This window comes from Panthera tigris, chromosome B1, assembly GCF_018350195.1.
Source record: "Panthera tigris isolate Pti1 chromosome B1, P.tigris_Pti1_mat1.1, whole genome shotgun sequence".
Lineage (NCBI taxonomy): Eukaryota > Metazoa > Chordata > Mammalia > Carnivora > Felidae > Panthera > Panthera tigris.
Genome location: NC_056663.1, coordinates 136,680,660 through 136,702,553, shown reverse-complemented (window position 1 = coordinate 136,702,553; position 21,894 = coordinate 136,680,660). Strand labels below are relative to the sequence as shown.

General features: G+C 37.7%; 1 protein-coding gene across 3 annotated transcripts; it reads left to right on the top strand.

The window, feature by feature from the left end:
* Window positions 1–9: 9 nt before the first annotated feature.
* THAP9 (THAP domain containing 9) lies at window positions 10–20,742 on the top strand. Of its 3 annotated transcripts, none has more exons than XM_007074746.3 (5): window positions 10–92; window positions 5,508–5,703; window positions 7,110–7,413; window positions 8,839–8,989; window positions 17,134–20,742. In XM_007074746.3, the coding sequence occupies exons 1-5, from the start codon at window positions 13–15 to the stop codon at window positions 19,109–19,111; spliced, it is 2,709 nt and encodes a 902-aa protein (XP_007074808.2). In that variant the 5' UTR covers window positions 10–12; the 3' UTR covers window positions 19,112–20,742. The 3 variants fall into 3 exon arrangements, with proteins under 3 accessions (XP_007074808.2, XP_042840205.1, XP_042840206.1); XM_042984271.1 differs by lacking the exon at window positions 10–92 and adding an exon at window positions 333–762; XM_042984272.1 differs by lacking the exon at window positions 10–92 and adding an exon at window positions 3,281–3,493.
* Window positions 20,743–21,894: the final 1,152 nt, after the last annotated feature.

The window sequence follows — 21,894 nt, the reverse complement described above, 5'->3', positions numbered from 1 at the left end:
CGTAGCAAGAAGATGACCCGAAGTTGCTCGGCAGTTGGCTGCAGCACCCGGGACACCGTGCTGAGCCGGGAGCGCGGCCTCTCCTTCCACCAGTGCGTGAGAGCAGCCTCCGGCTGTCTAACTCCCAGAACGGCCTGGCGGGCAGTAGGCCAGGGTGGGGCGGGGCCGGGCTTGCGTTGCGCCGTTGACGTGACGTGGCGTGACGTGCGTAGCGTGAGGGAAAGGAACCGGGGACCTTTGAGAGTTGGTGTTTTTCCTGTCTTTCCGGCTTAGCGTGTACCTCCAAATTGCTGATTCTTTCTCGTTGCCTACCACTTGCCTAATGGCGTTTAGCAAGGGTTTTTTGAAAGGAGTCATGCTTCTTTTCGGTCGTCTTACTATTTGACGTGAGGAGATGGGAAGGGTGGACAGTTTGGGAGAACTGTTGAAGGCGTTCGATTCCATTAGAGTTGTGTGGCTTACCCAGGAACAGGAGTACAGATGGATTTTCACGAATACTGCCTGTTATTTAGTATTTAGTATTTCACGAATACTACAAGTTATTTAGTAGAATTGGCTGAGCTCCACAAGGCCGGTCCTATTCTGGCTGGATCTGGTCATGGCAAGGAAGGTACATTGGCTCAAGAGTGGGGTGGATTTTCAGACCACTCTAATTCGAACCCACGTCTGTAGTCCATCCATGACATTCAAGGCACAATGCGAAGTAGAAGAGTGGGTAAAGCAAGATCCTCAAAGACAAAAAGAAACGTACTTCAAAAAGAGGTAGTCTGTTAAGGTAATAGATGTAGAGAGTTAAACCACTGACAAAGGACTTTTATGAGAAAATAAAAAATAGTTTTATGGGACAGATGATTTGAGTTGGACCTTGAACTTAGGTTGTAGAGTGGGGGTGGGAGGAAGATAGCGCTTAAATACGAATAACATGGAAAAATGTAAAGGGGTGGAGAGTGCAGATATCAGAGGAGTGGAAAAAGTATCTTGAAGACATTAAAAAAAAAATGTCAGGTTAAGGAGTTTCAACTCTGTATGGTAGGCCTTTTGTAGTCATTGTTTTGTGTTGTTTTTTAAATAGGGCTGGTTCCTCCACCTAAGCTGTTAGAATTGTATCTTGTAACCTTTCTTTTTTTCTCTGGGATTTTCCCCCATCAATTAGTTCCTGTTCATTTTAAATTGCTCCCTCTACTGATTACTTGCCTAAAGTCGATGAACATGCTCACATTACTTCCATTTTTAAACAGGCACACAAACTCTTGAGCCTATGTGCACCTCTGCACTACCCTATCACGCTTTCCCTGTATAACAAGGCTCCTCTAACAGGAACATACACCTGTTTTCCTAAGTCCTATTGCCTTTTCAACCTATGGTAGCCAGATCACTACTGCTCTAATGCACTGACAAAGGGTCAACAGTAATGTTGCCAAATCTAAGTGAGAACTTCTAAGTCCTTCTCTTAACCTTCTTTTTTTTTTTTTTTAACTTTTAATTATATCGACTGCTCCGTGAAACTCACATCTTCATTGGCTTTATTGACACACTCTGTCCAGAGTTCTCTCCTTTTCCTCTAATTTTTTTTTTAAAATTTTTTGCTGCCCTGCTTTTCCTGTGCCTTCTTAAGATTCTTTAAGCGAGGAAGAATTCATTTATTGCTTTTATTTGTTTTATATATTGAGGACCAAAGTAAGACCTACTTAATTTTAAGAAGAGAAAGTGATGCAATTATTACAGTAGTATACTATCATTCGTCCAGGCTGATTTCTTCCCATTCATTCCATTTTCCTGATTTCTGGAAATTATTTTTCTAAAAATGCAAATTTTATACTAGTTCCCTTAAAAAAGGTTTTTAATCCTGGGGCTTTTCAAATGCCTAAAGGCAGAGTCCAAACTCCTCTGTGAAGACTTTTCTCCAATACCTGTCTTCCAACCTGAATTTAATTTCCTCTGTATTTCTGTTATTTTTTATGTGTGCTAAATTAAACACATGCCCTTATGTATGAATGGGAGGGAATAAGCTTTGTCTTCCTATGCCTAGGAAGTTGTAAGGAATGCAGAAGAAGGTAGAGACAGGAAAAGGAGTTAGAATACTATGGTGTTAATCGTAGCAACAAAGTTATATTGATCAGAAGTAAGGGTTCAGCAAAAAGGTAATATAGGTTGGAAAGAATTTGTCAACTTGCCATCGCCCAAAGGCATCATCTTCAGACTTCTTGAACATGGAGCCCTCTCCACAAAGAAATTTGAGTACATGCCCTGATAAATGTGTACTGATTTATAAATTACATACACGAAGTGATGAACTAATATGTATTATGAAACACAAAAATTAAGTGATGCGGCAAAACATTATAAAAACAAATTCTAATGTTTTCTTCAAATCTCAGTAGATGAGTGCACACTCCTCTGGTAGCCACTGACCTAAAGGATGGATCCCAAACTAGCACACACGATCTTTTGTGATCTGGCCTTTAGCCACCCCTCCAGCCCATCCATAACCAGTTCAAGCTACCTCTGTACTCTTCTTTAACCCTCTCCAGTCTACAAATTAACTTATTTTTCAATGCTTTATCAACCAGTAAGATCCTAGTAGTTATTTTATATCTGTGTTTATGCATTTGCTCGGAGTGGCCACTGTCTGCATGGCAAACTCCTGTTGATACATCAGCTCTAGCTCCAGCATTCTGTCTTCTGAAGCCTTCCCCAACATCCTCACCACCATTACCAGAATTGTGAAAGATGTTGCAAGGACACAGGCGAGGGGCTTGGGCTGAAAAACATGAATCAAAATGATTAAAGGTGTGGAAACTGTTGTTATGAGAATACTGATACTTTGTCAAACACATAAATGGTTAAATATGAGATGGGACTGGCAAGTTTAAAGAAGTGACAGTTTGATTCATTCTCCTTTTATTGGTGTAAAGAAATTAAACAACTTATTTCATAATCAAAGAAATATATGTATGATAACTTGGAAGAGTTTTTGCCTGAATTGTAATGAATTCTATTTTTATACTTTTAGCTATGAAACATTTCGAACACATTAGCAGGCAAAGAATAATACATAACAAACACTGATGTTCCCATCACTAGAATTAAGCAGATGTTAACATTTTGCCTTGTTTCAATTTTTTTTTTCTTTTCTGTTAGAAGAGAATTAAGTTACCAGGTATAAAGCTTTACCCCTCAATCCTTTCTCTCTCTCCCCAGAGATGACCACTGTAGAAAGGATTTTCCTAGCCACTTTTTCAGAAAATATGATATGCAGAGAGCCCAAGGTAATTTCTGCCAATAGTGTAAAAAAGGCATAGTTAACAGGAGAGAAAACAGATTCTGCATTAGTGTAAACCAATTCATTATTGTGTATATGAAATGATGATTGGTTTGGGATTTTTCTTTTGCCACAGGTGATTTTAGAATAGGGGAACATGAATTCCAATTTCAACTACTATTTACTGGTGGCTATACTTAGTTCTGGTCTTGGTTTCATCTTCAGTAAAAGGTAACCTGTTCGTGCAGAATTTTTTAAAGACTAAAACAGTTTTAAAAACACACATAAGCACTGGGGCGCCTGGCTGGCTCAGTAGGAAAAACATGTGGCTCTTGATCTCAGAGTCATGAGTTTGAGCCCCATGTTGGATGTAGAGATTACTTAAATAAACTTTAAAACATATACACACCCACACACGTAAAAATAGCACAAGGTAAATGCTTTAAAAGTAGTATCAATTATTATTACCAATTTAATTTTGTCCAGAATTCAAATTAGTCATGCTTGTTAGACTACAGTATTTTTCAAGCCTTTCATGGTGTGTTATGCATAGGAAATATTTAATACTTTGGGGCAAACCAACAAAGCTGTTTGGGACTGGACCGTAATACCTACTTCAAGGGCTCCAAGTGGCCCAGGCCATTCCATGAGATAAGGGGATTGATGACTGTAGTGAGCAGGCATGCCAGTTGGGAAACCGCATCAGAGGATCAGGCTAGTAATGTAACTTGGTGGACTAGCCAACTTTTTACTGTCCTTTGCATGGTTAGAGACTACACCCCATCTGTGGAAAAGCTGCCTCACAAATGTGCCATTAGTTAAGAAAAGAATTCAGTAAAAAGACATAGATTTGCCTCACCTTTATTAGAAAAACAATTTCCTCTTGATCAAGTGGCATCATCTTCCTGAACAATAAAATGAAAGTCTTGAAAGTGGATTGTTGTTCCTAGGAAAGAACAAACTCTGGGTAGCACTTTACCATATACAAAGTGCTTTTGAATGCATTTGTCACCTTGTGCACTCTTAACTACAACCCTGTGAGGCAGCTGAGAGATTGAGACATGTCTGTTAAAGGTAATTGAAGGTTAAGTACAGATTTTCCAATTCAGTATTCTTTCTCAAGGTGATTGAGAGAATATCTCAGAAGTATGTTTTACCGTACTGCTATATTTCCCCAACAATGAGCTGAGGACATTAAAATTTTCACTAGTTTCAATTCCTAACAACCATATGCTTTAAAACCCAAGTTAAGATATACAAAATTCACACAGCTACCTGTAGATCTGTCTCCAAGGTAAATCAAGGGAGAGGGTGCAGAAAGAGTAGTTTTGTGATCCACCCCCCCAACAAATTTCTAAACATAGTAATTTGGCTAGGATTAAAAAGAGAGAAACACGAGGTAATTTTTGTATTCAAGGCTATGAAAAAGTGGTGCCTTTCAAAACAAAAGAGGAAAATTGAGTATGGGAAATGTACTTACTTGTTTTCTACTGCTGAGTAACAAATTTCTTCAAAATGCAGTAGAAACATGATCTCACAAATTTCTGAGGGTAGGAATCCGGGAGTGAATTAACTGGGTGTTACAGGCTGTCTCATAAGGTAGTAGTAAAATGTTAGCCAACACTAGAATGTTCTGAACACTTGATGAGGCTGAAGGGTGCAGTTTCAGAAAGACTCATGTGGCCTTTAGCGGGGAAGCCTGTTTCTTGCCCAGTGGACATATTTCTGCAGGACTGCTTCTCACATGGCAGAGAAATTTTCCCAGAGAAAAACCATTGAAAAGAGGGAGCAAGTACCTTTTATTACTTAGTCTTATTGCCCGTTGTGTCTTCTCTTTTTTTTTTTTTTTTTGTATTTCTTAGAAGCAAATCACTAACCCTAGCCCACACTCAAGGGGAAGGAAATTAGGCTCCACCCCTTGAAAGGAATAGAAGTAAAGAATTTGGGGACATAGTTTAAAAACACACATACTAAATTGGAGCAGATTCCGTTAATGTAGTCAGTGAAGACAAAATGTAGGATATTTAATATGAGAATTGCCCTCAGAAATTAAAGCAAATGAGCTCACTTAGATACTGAACTCTTGGATTCAAAAAATCAAAGAACTTTGAAATCAGATTAAGTAAATTTAACTGGACTTGATGTTTATACGAAGCAGTTAAATAATAAATGGGTTTATGTAATAAATACTGTAGTATTACCATAATATTTTCATGTTAATGGAACTTTAATATGATTGCTGTAGATTTCCAACTGATACCATACAGCGCTCAAAATGGATCAGGGCTGTTAATCGTGTGGACCCCAGAAGCAAAAAGATTTGGATCCCAGGACCAGGTGCTATACTATGTTCCAAACATTTTCAAGAAAGTGACTTTGAGTCATATGGCATAAGAAGAAAGCTGAAAAAAGGAGCTGTGCCTTCTGTTTCTCTATACAAGGTACTTAAATCTAGGTGTAAACAAAACTAAATTCTACAGAGCCTTTAAAAACCAAGATACCTCACATTATAGCTAGAATTTACAAAGATTAAAAAAAAAATCCTAAATCTTAAAATAAATCCATTAATAGATTTTAAATGTGTAGAAAACTAGGTTTTTGGTTTTTTGTTTTTAATCTATATGTAATATTAGTAATTCTGCTTTGAAGTTTTTAAGGTATATAAATGCAAATCATTTTCTAGACCCACATAAAGATTACTAAATTGATCACAAAAATTAACTAGTAGATGCCTTAGAATTCAGGCTTTTGTTTGACACAGTTTCCATAATACTTAGAAATTATGCCTTTTTCGGGCTCCTCCCAGTAATGTTGATCTTGACCAAAAATATGCTTAATTGTTAGCATTGATATAGAGAGGTATCTATGGAAAATAGAGGGCTTTCTATGAATCAGTCACCAGGATTAGTGTTACGTTCTTAGGTTTCTTTTTTTATGTTATCCTTTTACCCCTTGGCCACATTGCTGTACGCACTCCTCGCTGCACAGTCTGCAGTAGTCCTCTAGCTGTTCTCTGCTGACGCTATCCTTGCCTCTTATCCATGGGAATTTCCTTTCGATATTGTTTTCTCTCATTCCTGTATTCAGAAGAATGTCATTGGTGTCAAATCCAAACTCCTAAGCTCTAAGAGCTTCCTTTTAATTGTACATTTCTAACTGCTCCAAATTCTCTTTTCAAACCACATGTACTAACTTCTGTATATGTGATAAATTGACTAACTTTCATGCTTTTGTAAAATGAATAATAGTTACTATTTATTGAGACCTACAGTGGTCTAGGCATTGTGCTAGGAGATTTACATAAATTATTCTATTGTATCCTTAAAACAACCCTGTATTATTACAGTTATACAAATGAGGAGATGAGGGATTGTAGAGGTTTAGTGACAGCTAATAAATGAGGGAGCCATGATTAAACCCAGATTAGTCTCAATTCCAAAGCCCATGCTCTGTCCACTATGCCTTCCTTTTTGCACAAATAATTTTCCTGTCCCCACCATTAAATCATGTCATTGCTGTCTTAAAACACTGCTCAAAACTCATTTCCACGAAGCCTTCCCAAATTACCACCTTTCTGTTGTTACTTAACCCATTTCAGAAACTTTCAACATCATGTTAACTTTTGACATCAGGTTACTATTTCTATATGGATGAAAAAAAACCCAAAAAAATCTTAAACCCTGTTCACATTTTCCTATAAATACATTTCAAGAAATTAGAGATTATGACCTTTTTTTAAAACAACTCTCCACATTAAAGGTGAGTCCTTTGATTTAGTGGTATTTTTATAGACCGCCTTCTGTGTGATCATTTCAAAAATAACCTTAATTTTATATTTCTTTTGTAGGTTCTTCAAGGTGTACACCTTAAAGGTAAAGCAAAACAGAAAATCCTAAAACAGCCACTTCCTGATAATTCTCAAGAGGTTGCTACTGAGGACCACAACTACAGTTTAAAGAGACCTCTGACAATTGGTGCAGAGAAACTGGCTGAGGTGCAACAGATGCTACAAGTGTCCAAAAAAAGACTGGTTTCTGTGAAAAACTACAGGATGATCAAGAAGAGAAAGGGCTTACGACTAATTGATGCACTTGTCGAAGAGAAACTACTTTCTGAAGAAACAGAGTGTCTGCTACGAGCACAGTTTTCAGGTATGATGTTCCCCTTTTCTTTTTTCTTTCTTTCTTTCTTTTTTTTTAAAGTTTCTTTTGAGAGAGAGAGCGCACACATGCACATACACATGTGTGTGGGGAAGAGGCAGAGAGAGAGGAGACACAGAATCCCAAGCAGGCTCTGTGCTGTGCTGTCAGCACAGAGCCCAGTGCTGGGCTTGAGCTCATGAACCGTGAGACCATGACACCAAGAGTTAGATGCTTAACTGACTGAATCACCCATTGTTGCCCTGTGATGTTCCCTTTTCCTGAAATATCATTAAAGTATTTACTTTGCTGTTGCCTATGAAAACATGCTTTTAGCTGAGACATGAAGTCTCAGGGTAAGCAAAAAGAAGGAAAAGTAATTGCCAAAATCCTTTTATGTATTTCCAGTTTTAAAAGTAATGTACTTATTATAGGAAAGGCAAAGAAATATATAATGATAAAAGTAACACATAATCCAACTACCCAGAGGTTAGATCATATGGCTTATACCATATACTGTACTTTTCATTTTTTATAAAGCACTTACTCGCTTTACTGCAAATTCTTTTTAAACAATTTAAGTGCTTACATAATTTATCACCGAAGCGTTTTTGCAGTGGAGTCGAACCAGGTAATTTTCCAGTTCCCTTTGAGCTTGAAAATTCTTTGAGTCTCCATATATTATTTTCTAAAATATCCTATGGAAGATATACATGTCCATTGGAAAGACTACCTACTCTTTTCTTTGTGAACCAACATATTTGAAGAGGGACAGAATTTAAGTATAGCCAACTTACTCTTTGATGAAAGCCAACAGAGATTTTGGATTTACATCCTGGTAAAAAATAAGTATGTCTTGTTTCTAGAAAAGAGCAGGTATCTCCAAAGGAGGAGAATATTTTGTGTTTTTCCAGGAGGGGGACAGAGGTGTAATAAACAGGGATCCCCCCCAGGAACAGAGGATTTTTTTTCCCCTCAAAGTAGGCAAGGTCATCTGTTCAATTTGAATAGCATCCTATTGCCGGAATTATTTCTTGTGTCTCATTTGTACCCTCAGATAAATAGTAACCAGGAAGCAAAATAAATAAATGTGCTCATAATCCAGAGACTTAATTTTATCCAGTTATTTTATCTTCTTCCCTGTTTCTCTAAAATTCTCCACTTAGGCTGCCAGTGAATAATAAAACATAGTGATTCAAGTTGAAACTTTCTTCTTCCCTCTTTTGAGTGAAACGATCCAGGATGAGCAGGATAAATTGGTCAAGAGGTCCTAAGATTGGATATTAGCCTTTGAAACAAACTCAGTTAAACTGTGATGGTATTTGTATTTGTATTTTGATGGCCACTACTTTTTATATCCAAATGCTATGATCTGTACCTTAGAATGTTACTGTACACCTTCTGCATCACAAAGAATAAATAAATTTATTTTAACAGATTTTAAGTGGGAATTGTATAACTGGAGAGAAACAGCTGAGTACTCCACAGAAATGAAACAGTTTGCATGTACACTCTACTTGTGCAGTAGCAAAGTCTATGATTATGTAAGAAAGATTCTCAAGCTGCCTCATTCTTCCATCCTCAGGACGTAAGTGAATTACTTTTTAGATGTTAAATAAACAAGTATTTTATTATTTAATTGTATTTTATGTGTTGAAGCTATTTGTATTCAGACTCTCATTTATTAGTCCATTTGCTCTTTTTAAAAACTTATAGTGGTATTTGCATATTATCACAACAGCAGATTTTCACCAACAAAATGAAGGTCTATAATCTGACAAATTTTTTGCATCTTCCAGACAGAGATATTCTCGGTGATAAAATTTGAATCTGAAAATATTGGGATTTCTAATATACTTCAGTAGTTTTAATATCTGACTATCCTAGAAAAATCTACAATAGTTCTAGATTGACACCATTGGTTTGAGGCTAAGCATAAAAATCTGCATTTTTGTTAAGCACTGTAGTTGATGCCCAGTGTGGGTTGTTCAGGGAGGAAATTTTGGTAAATAATTTTGTAGGATTTGTGGTCAAAATACATGGATATATTTATAATTCACTTAGTATGAAGCAAATAACTCAGTGACTTTACAGTAATGTCTTATAAAAGTAATGCTCAATATTTACTGTTTTTTATCACTGGTTTTACAGATGCTTTTTTATTTTTATTTATTTATTTATTGAGCTTAAAAATGACAGAAGTATATTGTCTCACACTTTTGGAGGCTAGAAGTCCAAAATCAAGGTATTAGCAGGTTTAGTTCCTTTGGAGGGCTGTGAGCGAGGGGTCTGTTCCAGGCCTTTCTCCATAACTTGTACTTGGTGGTATTTCTCCTTGTGTATCCTTACATCATCTTCCCTTATGTATGTGTGCTTCTGTGCCCAAATTTCCTCTTTTTATGAGGACCAGTTTTAGGATTGGGATTCACCCTGATGACCTCATTTTAATTTGATTACCTCTGTAAAGACTGTATCTCCAAATAAGGACACTCTGAGGTACTGCGAATTAGGATTCCAATATATCTTTTTTGAGGGACACAATTCAGCCCATAACAGTCACTTTCCTGATGCATAAGCCTCCCCATTACCTACAGACCAGAGGCTTGACTCCCTCCTGTGGTTTATTGAGCTTCCCGTGGTGCGGCCCCTGCTAAGCTCTGAGGCTCATCTCTGGCCTCCCTCCCTGCCCTTTAGCATTCCATGCTCCAATTGTAAGGCACTCCTTAATGGCCTATTTTTGCCACCAGGACTTACTATTCCCTGTGCCTGAAATGCCCATTCTCTCTCTTTATTGGTCCTAGTGATTACTCCTCAGTCTTCAGGCTCAAATTAGACCTCCTTTCAGAAGCCTGGCTTGCTGTAAGTGCTCCTCTCACACACATAAGAACTGAATCATAGTTCTTTTTTTCTTTTAATGTTTGTTTATTTTTTTTTTGAGGGAGGGGGGAGAGAGAGAGAGGGGTACAGAAGACCTGCACTTGATCTTAGCCAAAAGGCTGAGAAGCCATGAGAGGTACAGAGGATCTGAAGTGGGCTCTGTGCTAACAGCAGAGAATCTGATGCAAGGCTCAAACCCACGAACCATTAGATAATGATGTGAGCCGAAGTCGGATGCTTAACCGACTGAGCCACCCAGGCACCCCAGACCTGAATCATAGTTCTTAAAACACTGTCTTCCCCACTGGACCATGAGCTGCCCAAGTATGAGGTGCATCTGGTTTTTGGTTACACTACCATCGAACCCCCAACTGTGCATTGTACCTGAAGCATTAAATGGTCCCTTGATAAATATTTGTAGAAAGAAAGAATGCCTGAATGGTCATTTAGCATTTTGAGTAGATGGAAGGAGGAAATGCAGTGGACCTTAAGTCACTTTCTGAAGAGCAGTACTCCATTTAATTCAGTGCAGGTGGGACAGAGGCCAGCCAGGAGTAGCATCATCTCTCTCTCCTGGAAGGTACCTCTTGGTTTCTTATTACTTCAACTTTAAAACAGATTCAGGGGCTCTGAACTGGAGAAACTCTAAGAGAGCACATAGTCCACCATCTGCTGACCCCACCCATTTTAAAGAAGGGGGAAATTGAGGGCTGGTAGGCAGTAGGACCTTAATTATATAAGGGAACAAGAATTCCTGGCCCCCCCAAAGGTCCTTCTGGCTGGACTAAATCAAACTGACATGAAACTGATTAACAGGAGAAAATTAAATTTAATAGCTGTACATACAGGGAATCCACATAGACATGGAAATTCCAAAGACAGACAAAAGAGGTATATATGTCATTCTGAACTAAGGAGATATGGGGATAGGGGTCTGGGATTTCAGAGGAACGGCATGCACTTCACAGGGCAATAAGTGAAGCAGATGTTTGGTAATTAGATGTTTGCCCTACCATACATTTTGTTCACTTAGATAAAATCTATCTCTGTTAATAACTCTTATTCTGGGAAAGCCTCCCCAGTTTAGATTATTCTGTGTGGTTAGGAAGGGATAAAAGTTTCTCTTGAGCCTGCAGGGTCTCAAATGCCTTCAACTCAAAATAATCCACATGCCAGGGTATCTGGGAGGCTCAGTCAGTTAAACATCTGACTCTTGATTTCAGCTCTGGTCATGATCTCAGGGTTCACTTTGTGGGATCAAGCCCCACTTTGGCTTAGGCTCCATGCTGACAACACAGAGCCTGCTTGGGATTCTCTCCCTCCCTCTCTCTGCCCCCCTGCTCGTGGGCTCCCTCTCTCAAATAACAAATAATCCACATGCCAGAGCAGCACATTCTGGGGATCCTGTCCTGAACCCCGTCAATTATGATATTGTTGTTTTCCATTTTGGGGAAAACATCTGTTTTATTTTCTAATGGAGATATAATTAATGTATAACACTTTGTTTTGGGTGTATAACAGGTATCCAGTATTTGTATATATTACAAAAAGATCACCACACTGTCTAGTTAATATCCATTCCACGGTTAAAATTACTTTTTTCTTACAATGAGAACTTTCAAGATCTACTCTCTTAGCAACTTTCTTTTTTTATTTAAAAAAATTTTTTTAATGTTTATTTATTTTTGAGAGAGAGAGAGAGAGAGAGAGAGAAAGAGAGAGAGAGAGAGACCACAAGCAGGGGAGGGACAGAGAGAGAGAGAGAGGGAGACACAGAATCTGAAATAGGCTCCAGGCTCTGAGCTGTCAGCACAGAGCCTGATGTGGGGCTTGATCTCTGGGAATGGCGAAATCATGACTTGAGCAGAAGTCAGACGCTTAACCGACTGAGCCACCCAGGTCCCCCTCTTAGCAACTTTAAAATGCATGATACAGTATTATTAACCATAGTCACAATGCTGTATATTACATCTTCTTTTTAAAAATGATTAACTTTCCTCCACATACTGTTAAAGTAATACTAATAAAAAATTTGGAAGTGAGAGAAAAGAATGGAAAATTCATTAATTGTTTATCTACATTATATGTCAACAATTATTAACATTTAGGGAATTTGCTTCCAGTCTTGTTTCTGTGCTTAGATTTGCTAGCTTTTTTTTTTTTTTTTCCTTTTACATAGTTAATGATCTTTAATAGCTGCATAGTATCAGGTAGTTGTACCCCATTTATCCGGGGCATTCTCCAACTATTGGACATTTATATTGTTTCCGTTTTTGATTGTAGTGACCAGAAACATTTGGATAGTTGTGTATAGGCTTATTCACTCTCTTCTATCATCTGATTTTACTATTTAGGCCAGATATTATTCTTATTTATAAATGTCTACTTTTTGCTAGGCAGGAGATGTTTTTATAGATACTGTGTTGATATATCCCCTTCTCTACTCAAATTTTCTCTTTACTGGTTTTAAAGCACTGCTTATGGATTTTGCCCTGTGGTTTGTGTGAGACATTTCTTCATTTCCGGTACTTCTCCATTAACTTCTGGATTAAATAGTCTCTGGCAATTCCAGCTCACACTGATCTTTTCTCTCTTTATGTCCATTTTGTATTTTTGCTATGATGCTATCTATTTAGTATAATTTTAGTACTCAAAAAATTGTTTATTTCTTTGGGTACTTTGTCTGAAACTAAAATACCTTGTTTAATATGATAGTAATACATGCTTGTTATAAAACATTCAGACAATACGTAAGTATGTAAATACTGGAAAATGAAAAAGGTTTATAGACCTTTTCCAGACCATTCCCCTAATTCCCAAGATAACTGCTATTAGTAGTTTGGTATATATTCTCTCAGACATTAAAAAAATATATATCCACAAAATTTTGTGTTAATGTCTATCTATTACTCTCATATATTAGAAGTATCTAGATTTTATCTTGACAGTTCTGAATAGTCAAACATATTCACATTTGATTACATTTCTATTTATTTTTTTATTAAAAAAGATATATCTTTTTAACACACCTCTGCTTATGTATTACATCTATAATCATTATAGTTAATATTTATTTGGTAAATTTATTTATTGGTCAGGAGTGGCCAGTGAGGCAGGAGGAAAACCAGGAGATGTGATGGCCTGGAAGCCAAGTGTAGAAAGTATCTCAAGGAGATAGTCCACTCTGTCCCTGCTGCTGGGAGATCAAGTAAGAGGAGGACAAAATTGACCATTGGATTTTGCAAGATGGAGGTCATTGATGACATTGACAAAAGCAGTTGCAGTGGAGTGGTAGAGAGGTAGGCCTGGCCGAAGTGGGATCAAGGGAGACTGGAAGCCTAAGAAGCAGAAACAATGATTAAGCACTCCTTCAAGGAGTTTTGCTATGAAGGGAGCAGAGAAATGGGTCTGTGGGTAGAAAGGAGCATAGATGAAAGGGAGGGCACCTGTTGAGAGGGCACTTGTTCCAGCATGTTTGCATGCTTAAGGGAATGGTCTGGTAGAGAGGAGAACTGGTGATGTATAAGAGAAGGGATAACTGTGGGGGATAATATCTAACACCATTGTGGAGAGAGGTTTAGCCTTAATTAGGAGTAGGGACAATTCATTCATTTAAACAGGAAGAGGCAGAGACACAGATTCAATAGGTTAGCAGATTTAGTGGTAGGAAAATGAGTTTTTATTGGATTGCTTCTGTTTTTCTCAGTGACATAAAGATAATAGCAGAGAATTGGGGAAGCAGAGATAAGAAGTTTGAGGAGAGGGGTGCCTGGGTGGCTCAGTCGGTTAAGCATCCGACTCTTGGTTTCAGCTCAGATCATGATCTCATGGTTTCATGAGTTCAAGCCCTGCCATCAGGCTCTGTGCTAGATTCTCCCTCCCTCCCTCTCTCTGTCCCTCTCCTGCTCACGCTGTCTCTCTCAAAAAATAAATTTTAAAACTTTAAAAAAACTTTGAGGAGAAAAGAGACAATTTGAATAGTTATTTTTCCTCCTGTGATGATGGAGAAACAGTTATACGGTAAAAAATTAGATGATGACAGACCAAGCTAGACTCATATTTTTGAAAACCCTTGTTCAGTGAGACAGGTACCTGCTTCACTGATTTCAACTTGTCATATCTTTTTCTAATTATTAGCCACTATCAGTCACCTCTGTAATTTTCTTTGTGTTGATGTTGGATCTTTATCAGTTCTCTCTTGAATTCTCTATGTCTAGAACCTTCCCAGAGCTGTGCTTCTTATAATTCCAGTTCTTTGGGTCTTTAAGGTAGTTTGTTTTTACATATCTTTTGTAAGAATGTCATAACATCCTCAGCCTTCCTTATCATAACAGTGATATATATGGTATGATCTTAGTAGATTTTCTCTGTCTCTAATTTTCTATTTAGGTTTTCATTCCAATTAATAAATTAGCTCCCTCTATAGGTAAGATGATGTGAGAGATTCAAAGGTAAACAAGACCATGGGAGGAGCTAAGAGTCTTTTTTTATTGTTGTTTTTTAATGTTATTTATTTTGAAAAAGAAAAAAGAGTGCCAGTGGAGCTATTAGTCTTAAAGAAAAACACCCCTTGGCACGATGGCTCTTCAGCCTTGTATTTTTTCAGGCAGAGTTTTAAGCCACCCAACTGACTCCTTATAATCACTCTATAACTAAGCTATTGTTCAATTTAAAATATCCTCTTGGGGCGCCTGGTTGGCTCAGTTGGTTAAACATCAACTATTGATTTTGATTCAGGTCATGATCTCACAGTTGTGAGTTTGAGTCCCACTTTCAGCTCCATGCTGCTGGTGCAGAGGCTGCTTGGGATTCTCTCCCTCCCTCCCTCTTTCCCTCTCTCTCTCTCTCAAAATAAATAAACATTAAAAAAATACAATTTAGATATCTATTTAAAAATCAAACTCAAAGAACAAGCTTTTTTATTTTTATTTTATTTTATTTATTTATTTATTTTTAAACGTTTATTTATTTTTGAGACAGAAAGAGACACAGCATGAGCAGGGGAGGGGCAGAGAGAGAGGGAGACACAGAATCGGAAGCAGGCTCCAGGCTCTGAGCCATCAGCCCAGAGCCCGATGTGGGGCTCGAACTCACGGACCGCGAGATCGTGACCTGAGCCAAAGTCGGCCGCTTAACCGACTGAGCCACCCAGGCGCCCCAGAACAAGCTTTTTTAAAAAGTCTATTTAAAATAAAAACTTTTACAGGGTGCCTGGGTGGCTCAGTTGGTTAAGCGTCCGACTTCAGCTCAGGTCATGATCTCACAGTCTGTGGGTTCGAGCCCCGCGTCAGGCTCTGTGCTGACGGCTCGGAGCCTGGAGCCTGCTACAGATTCTGTGTCTCCCTCTCTCTCTGCCCCTTCCCCGCTCATGCTCTGTCTCTCTCTGTCTCAAAAATAAATAAAAACATTAAAAAACTTTTTTTTTTAAATAAAAACTTTTACATAGAGGCATTAAGTAGTTTCATAATATACTGACTCCATGTGCAGCACAGCATCTTTGGTGTTCATTTGAGAGTCAATCCTAATGCAAGAAAAAAATTTAAACAATTAAAATTTGGAGACCCATTTGCAAAGGACATTCAATATACTACTGGGCTGTAGCACCCTGGTGGGTAACCACTGTCCTATTTTCTCATTATCTTACTGTTTCATCCTATTTTAAAATATAAACAACTGATTAATACATTTGTCTCTTAAATAGGTTATAAGCAGCTTAAAATTGATGTCTTTTGCATCCTGTAAGTGTGTTTTTCAAACCCATTAGTGCATCTTGAAATCAATTCAGTGGGTCATAATTGGCATTATACACACACATATGTTACATATATGTGTGCATGGCATGTAATGAGGGTAAATTTCATTTATGGAACTTTTAGTTTGCGGCAAAATATGTGGAAAGCCCTGTCCTGAAATACTTAGGGCGAGGTACATTAAAATCTCAATTAGAGGCCTGCTGTCCAGGAAGAAACCTTGGCAGTCTGGAATATAGCCCCCAAGTCAGAAATATAACATCCCAAAAAGTCATTTGAGTTACAGAAGTAAACTTTAGCTAAGATGAACACATCAGTCTCTACTAGAGAATCCAATTTGTCTTATTTTAGATAGTTCTTAAACTTGGCTATTGTCTCTCCTGACCCTACAGCAAATTAGAGGTAAATTAGAACTGAGTGAAAAGGATTCTGAAGACAGCCACTAACAGTAATTGGAAAGCATAACCAGTATGGAAAGGTCAGGGACACTGCAAAAGAACTCCTAAGGTAGTAGTGTAGGTACTTTGTGCAGGGCAGACAGATGCAGACGCCTTCATTGTTCCTTGAGGGCACAATTTGAGGTCGCAAGGAGCAGTGAGAAAAGCACTGTCAGGACACCGGGAAAGCTGGGCTTCACACTTGTATGCAGCTAGCAGCACAGCAAGGGCTGCGCGGCTTCAGTTCTGCCTCTGTCCCCGTTTCCCAATCTCTAAAATGAGGTAGATGTGCTAGATGTTCTCAAAGTTTCCTTCCCCTTCAACCGTTTTCTCATTTCATTGAATTTACAGGTAAGACTGGTTTATGATCTAAACACGACAGTTACAACAAACCGGGTAATTGTTTTGTATATATCTTAAAGAAGTAGATGAGCAATGGTGTATTGAAATACTTACTCTGTGTCTAAGCTTCTCTGTTATCTTAGTATTTTATGGTAACTATTTGAATAGATGCTTGAAAATGTCCATAGAATTTGGCTACTTATATTTGGCTGTGTTTCTATAGGGATCTGAAGCAACTTAGCAGCAGTTAAGGTATTTTTTCCTTTTTTTTTTTTAATTTCTTCATTTGAGTTTTATATATATATATATATTTTTATATTTCCCAGATGGTTATCCAAATGCAAACCCAGTCCAGGCTTCAACAGCAACATTTTTTCTTTTCTTCAGCGAAGAGTAGAGAACGGAGACCAGCTCTACCAGTATTGTTCACTGATAATAAAAGGCGTATCTCTCAAGCAACAACTTCAGTGGGACCCCAGCAGTCACCATTTGCAAGGGTTTATGGACTTTGGCCTCGGCATACTTGATGCTGATGAAACGCCCCTTGCGTCCGAAACTATTCTGTTAATGGCCGTGGGTATTTCTGGTCACTGGAGAACACCTCTTGGTTATTTTTTTGTTAACAGGGCATCTGGATATTTGCAGGCTCAGCTGCTTCGTCTTACCATTGGCAAACTAAGTGACATAGGGATCACGGTTTTGGCCGTCACCTCTGATGCTACAGCTCACAGCGTTCAGATGGCAAAAGCGTTGGGAATACATATTGACGGAGACAACATGAAGTGTACATTTCAGCATCCCTCATCTTCTAGTCAACAGATTGCATACTTCTTTGATTCTTGCCATTTGCTCAGATTAATAAGAAATGCATTTCAGAATTTTCAAAGCATTCAGTTTATTAATGGCACGGCACATTGGCAGCACCTTGTGGACTTAGTAGCCCTGGGGGACCAGGAATTAGCAAACATAGAAAGACTCCCAAGAAAACTTGCAAATTTGAAAAACCACGTGCTGAAGACGAACTGTGCTGCCCAACTGTTCAGTGAGAGTGTGGCCAGCGCGTTGGAGTGCTTGCTATCGTTAGGCCTGCCTCCTTTTCAAAACTGTATTGGTACCGTCCATTTTTTACGCTTAATTAACAACCTGTTTGACATTTTTAATAGTAGGAACTGTTATGGAAAGGGACTTAAAGGACCTCTACTGCCTGAAACTTATAGTAAAATTAATCGCGTGTTAATTGAAGCCAAGACAATCTTTGTTACATTATCTGACGCTAGCAATAATCAAATAATTAAAGGTAAGCGAAAACTAGGATTCCTGGGATTTTTGCTTAATGCTGAGAGCCTAAAATGGCTCTATCAGAATTACGTTTTCCCAAAGGTCATGCCTTTTCCATATCTTCTGACTTATAAATTCAGTCAAGATCATCTGGAATTATTTCTCAAGATGCTTAGACAGGTATTAGTAACTGGTTCTAACCCTACCTGTATGGCATTCCAGAAAGCTTACCATAAGTTGGAGACCAGATACAGATCACAAGATGAAGCTTTTCTAAGTGAAGTAAGCATCCTTGACATTTCAATTGCTCGAAGGACAGACTTGGCCCTTTGGACCGTTCAGCGTCAGTATGGCGTCAGCGGCATAAAGACTCTTTTTCACAAAGAGGATATTTGCCGAGACTGGTCTAATTGTTCGCTAAGTGAGGCGTTACTAGATCTGTCAGATCACAGGCAAAAACTCATCTGTTGTGCCAGTTATGTTGCAAATAAGTTATCAGCTCTTTTAACTTGTGAGGAGTGCATCAGTGCACTGTATGCATCAGATCTCAAGGTTGCTAAAATTGGGTCACTGTTGTGTGTTAAAAAGAAGAATGGTTTACATTTCCCTTCACAAAGTCTTTGTCAAGTCATAAATATTTGTGAGCGAGTTGTAAGAACCCATTCAAGAATGACAGTCTATGAACTACTTCCTAAACAGAGAGAATTGTATCTTCAGCAGAAAATATTATGTGAGCTTTCTGGGCATATTTATCTTTTTGTAGATTTAGATGAGCATCTCTTTGACGGAGAAGTGTGTGCCATCAATCACTTTGTAAAGTTACTAAAGGATATAATAATCTGTTTCTTAAAGATCGGAGGTAAAGATGCAGCTCAGTACCCTTTAAAACACCATTCAGAAAGAATTGAAATGAAAACTTTGCCAAGAATACACTGGTCATCATTACAGGATTACAGATGTTCAAGTTTTGCTAATACCAATAAATGCAGGCATTTGTTAAGTAATGATGGATATCCATTCAAATGAGGGACCTAAAATATATTAAAATTTTCATGAAAAATTATTGGTCAACATTTAAAGTTCAACCTACCATATTTTATAAATTGACCATTCTGCACAGTTGACAAGTTTGTAATACTAGGATTTCTAATTATGCGTATTATAAAATCTGCTTGTACTTGGTATGGTTTGCAACATTTCAGTTACTCGGAATGTAGAACGCAGTTAAGTCAGTAGGAACAGACCAGCCAACAGATGCTGCCTTTGAATATACTACTATAAGACTGAGTAGTATGACTGGACATACTTTTTAACTTGTTCAGTCTACTTTAAAACAAGAGAGAATAACAACAACTAAGAGTCATTAAAACATTGACTTATTTTATAAATAGACTACATTCCCTAAAAGAGCTTTGGTTTACAGCTCTTAAGAATGTTGACAGGAAAAAAAAAAAAAAGAAAAAGGAATATAAAACCTTGGATGTAATTTTTACTTACATGTGAAAATCTAGATGTGGTTTGAAAATTAGGCTGAGTTAAAATATCAAATACCACAAAATCCTTTTGCCAGGGTACCCTAAAATGGAAATACTTAGGCTTTATCGGGCAGAAGGTAAGCACATGAGCCATGAGATGGTTCCGTGTGCTGCAACGAAGTTGGGGAATGTAGTCTGAGAAGTAAATAGGGGATGTCATTTTCACAATCCATTGTCCTTGGACTCCAAAATACTACTTTTGAATAATAGAGTGGATACTTACTTGACTCCACTGGAAGAGCCCGATGCTCATCAGAGAATGAGGAGAAGCCTTATTTCAAGCTCTTCTGAAGTGTCGTGTTTTGCAGGGAGGCTGAAATATATTTTCAGTGTTGAATGAATAAAGGGACTTCACAACATCCAATTAATAAATTAGAAAAAGATGGGCAGTTGAGACAGTGGTTATGAAAATATTTGTCTTAATTACATGATTAGTTTTTTCAGAAATTTAGGAGAAGCTTAAATGATCTGAAGATGGAAACATACCTAAGGACAATTTTCTCCATTCTGTCACACCCAGACTTGAAAAGATGAGTAGAAAAATGTAGGTATATGTTGTACTTTCACATATGAGGAGTGTTTTAAATGGATAAAAGAAGAAAAAAGCGCATGATTCCCCTATGTGTGTAAAACATCTACTCTTTGTATGTGAATAGTCATGAAGTATAATTAATATGAAAACTTAAAATTGCAAAAGATTAATGACTAGGCAAAACTTGAGTTTTATTAACTGAAATTCTCCTTAAATTATATATTTTGATATATTTGTTTTGTTCTACCTCAAACAAAGGTTTAAGTTTGGAGATGTAACCAGAGTTGTACTAAATTTTATGTAAGAGCTATCGCTGAGAAGTCTCAATAGTGTGGGTTGTATTTGCAATAGAATTTTAGATACCCCAGGATGAATCTTATTTAAAAGAATCCTACTTGTAAATCACCACCTTTAACTTATTGCTTATATAAATCCAAGTTTTGTCCAGATCTTTACTTAAAACTAGGTTTATATCTGTAGGTGTCTCATGTTCTTTGCTGTTGCATTTTACTAATGTACTAGTATATTCTGTAGTTTAGTGTTTTGCACTATTTCTTTGAGTGCTGGATAAATTGGACAAATATTCACAACAGGAATATTTCCTTTACTGCCTTTTTAAAATTTTTTTAACGTTTTTATTCATTTTTGAGAGACAGAGTGTGAGCAGGGAGGGGCAGAGAGAGGGAGGGAGACACAGAATCCAAAGTAGGCTCCAGGCTCTGAGCTGTCAGCACAGAGCCCGACGCAGGGCCTGAACCCATGAACTATAAGATCGTGACCTGAGCTAAAGTCCGACCCTTAACTGACTGAACCACCCAGGCACCTCTCCTTCACTGCCTTTAACAGTTAATTGCTCTTGCCTTAGTGAAAGTATTTCAAGTCTGATACCAAGTTTACTTAACATGATATGCTTTATGGCGAATTTTTAAAATAAATTATTCATATTTGATGAGGGTAATTTACTTTATAATTTCCACTTAGCACCTTTGTCCTTTTTTCATCAGAGAAAAACATTCTCTTTAGAAATTTATCCTTCCTACATTTCAACACATAGAGCAGGAACAACTGGATATCCACATGCAAAAGTATTAACTCTAAATGGGTCAAAGACCTAAATGTAATAGGTAAAAATGTAAAACTCTTAGAAGAAAAGAGAGCAAATCTTTGAGACTCAGATTAGGCAATAGTTTCTTAAACATGACACCAAAAACATGAACAACAAAATATAAATTGGACTTCACCAAAAAAACTACAAAAAAACTTTTACTTCGGAGGACACTGTCAAGAGACAACCCACAGAATGGGAGAAAATTTTTACTACTCACACATCTGACAAAGGACTTGTATCTAGGATATACAAAGAACTCCTATAACTCAATAATGAAGGACAAATAACCCAGTTTGAAAAATGGGTAAAGAATGTAAATAGACACTCTTCAGAGGAGATAATACAAATGGCCTATAAAAACATGAATATGTGCCCAACATCATAAACCATCTGGGAAATGCAAATCAAAACCACACTGAGGTATCACTTTACACCCACTAGGATGGTTATAGTAAGAAAGTTAATAGCAAGTGTTGACAAGAATGTGGAGAAACTGAAACCCTCTTACACTGTTGGTGGGAATGCAGATGCTTTGGAAAACAGCTTGGCAGCTCTTCAAAAGGTTGAACAGAGTTACCATATCACCTAGCAGTTCTACTGACAGGCATATATATAATATACCCAAGAGAAATAA

What these genes read in the sequence shown, in the direction of transcription:
- THAP9 (XM_042984271.1), top strand. Translation starts at nt 599, where the DNA reads ATGGCAAGGAAGGTACATTGGCTCAAGAGTGGGGTGGATTTTCAGACC. An exon ending in CTTCTGTTTCTCTATACAAG is followed by an intron (nt 5,704 to 7,109) that starts GTACTTAAATCT and finishes TTTCTTTTGTAG; the next exon opens with GTTCTTCAAGGTGTACACCT. An exon ending in GCTACGAGCACAGTTTTCAG is followed by an intron (nt 7,414 to 8,838) that starts GTATGATGTTCC and finishes TTATTTTAACAG; the next exon opens with ATTTTAAGTGGGAATTGTAT.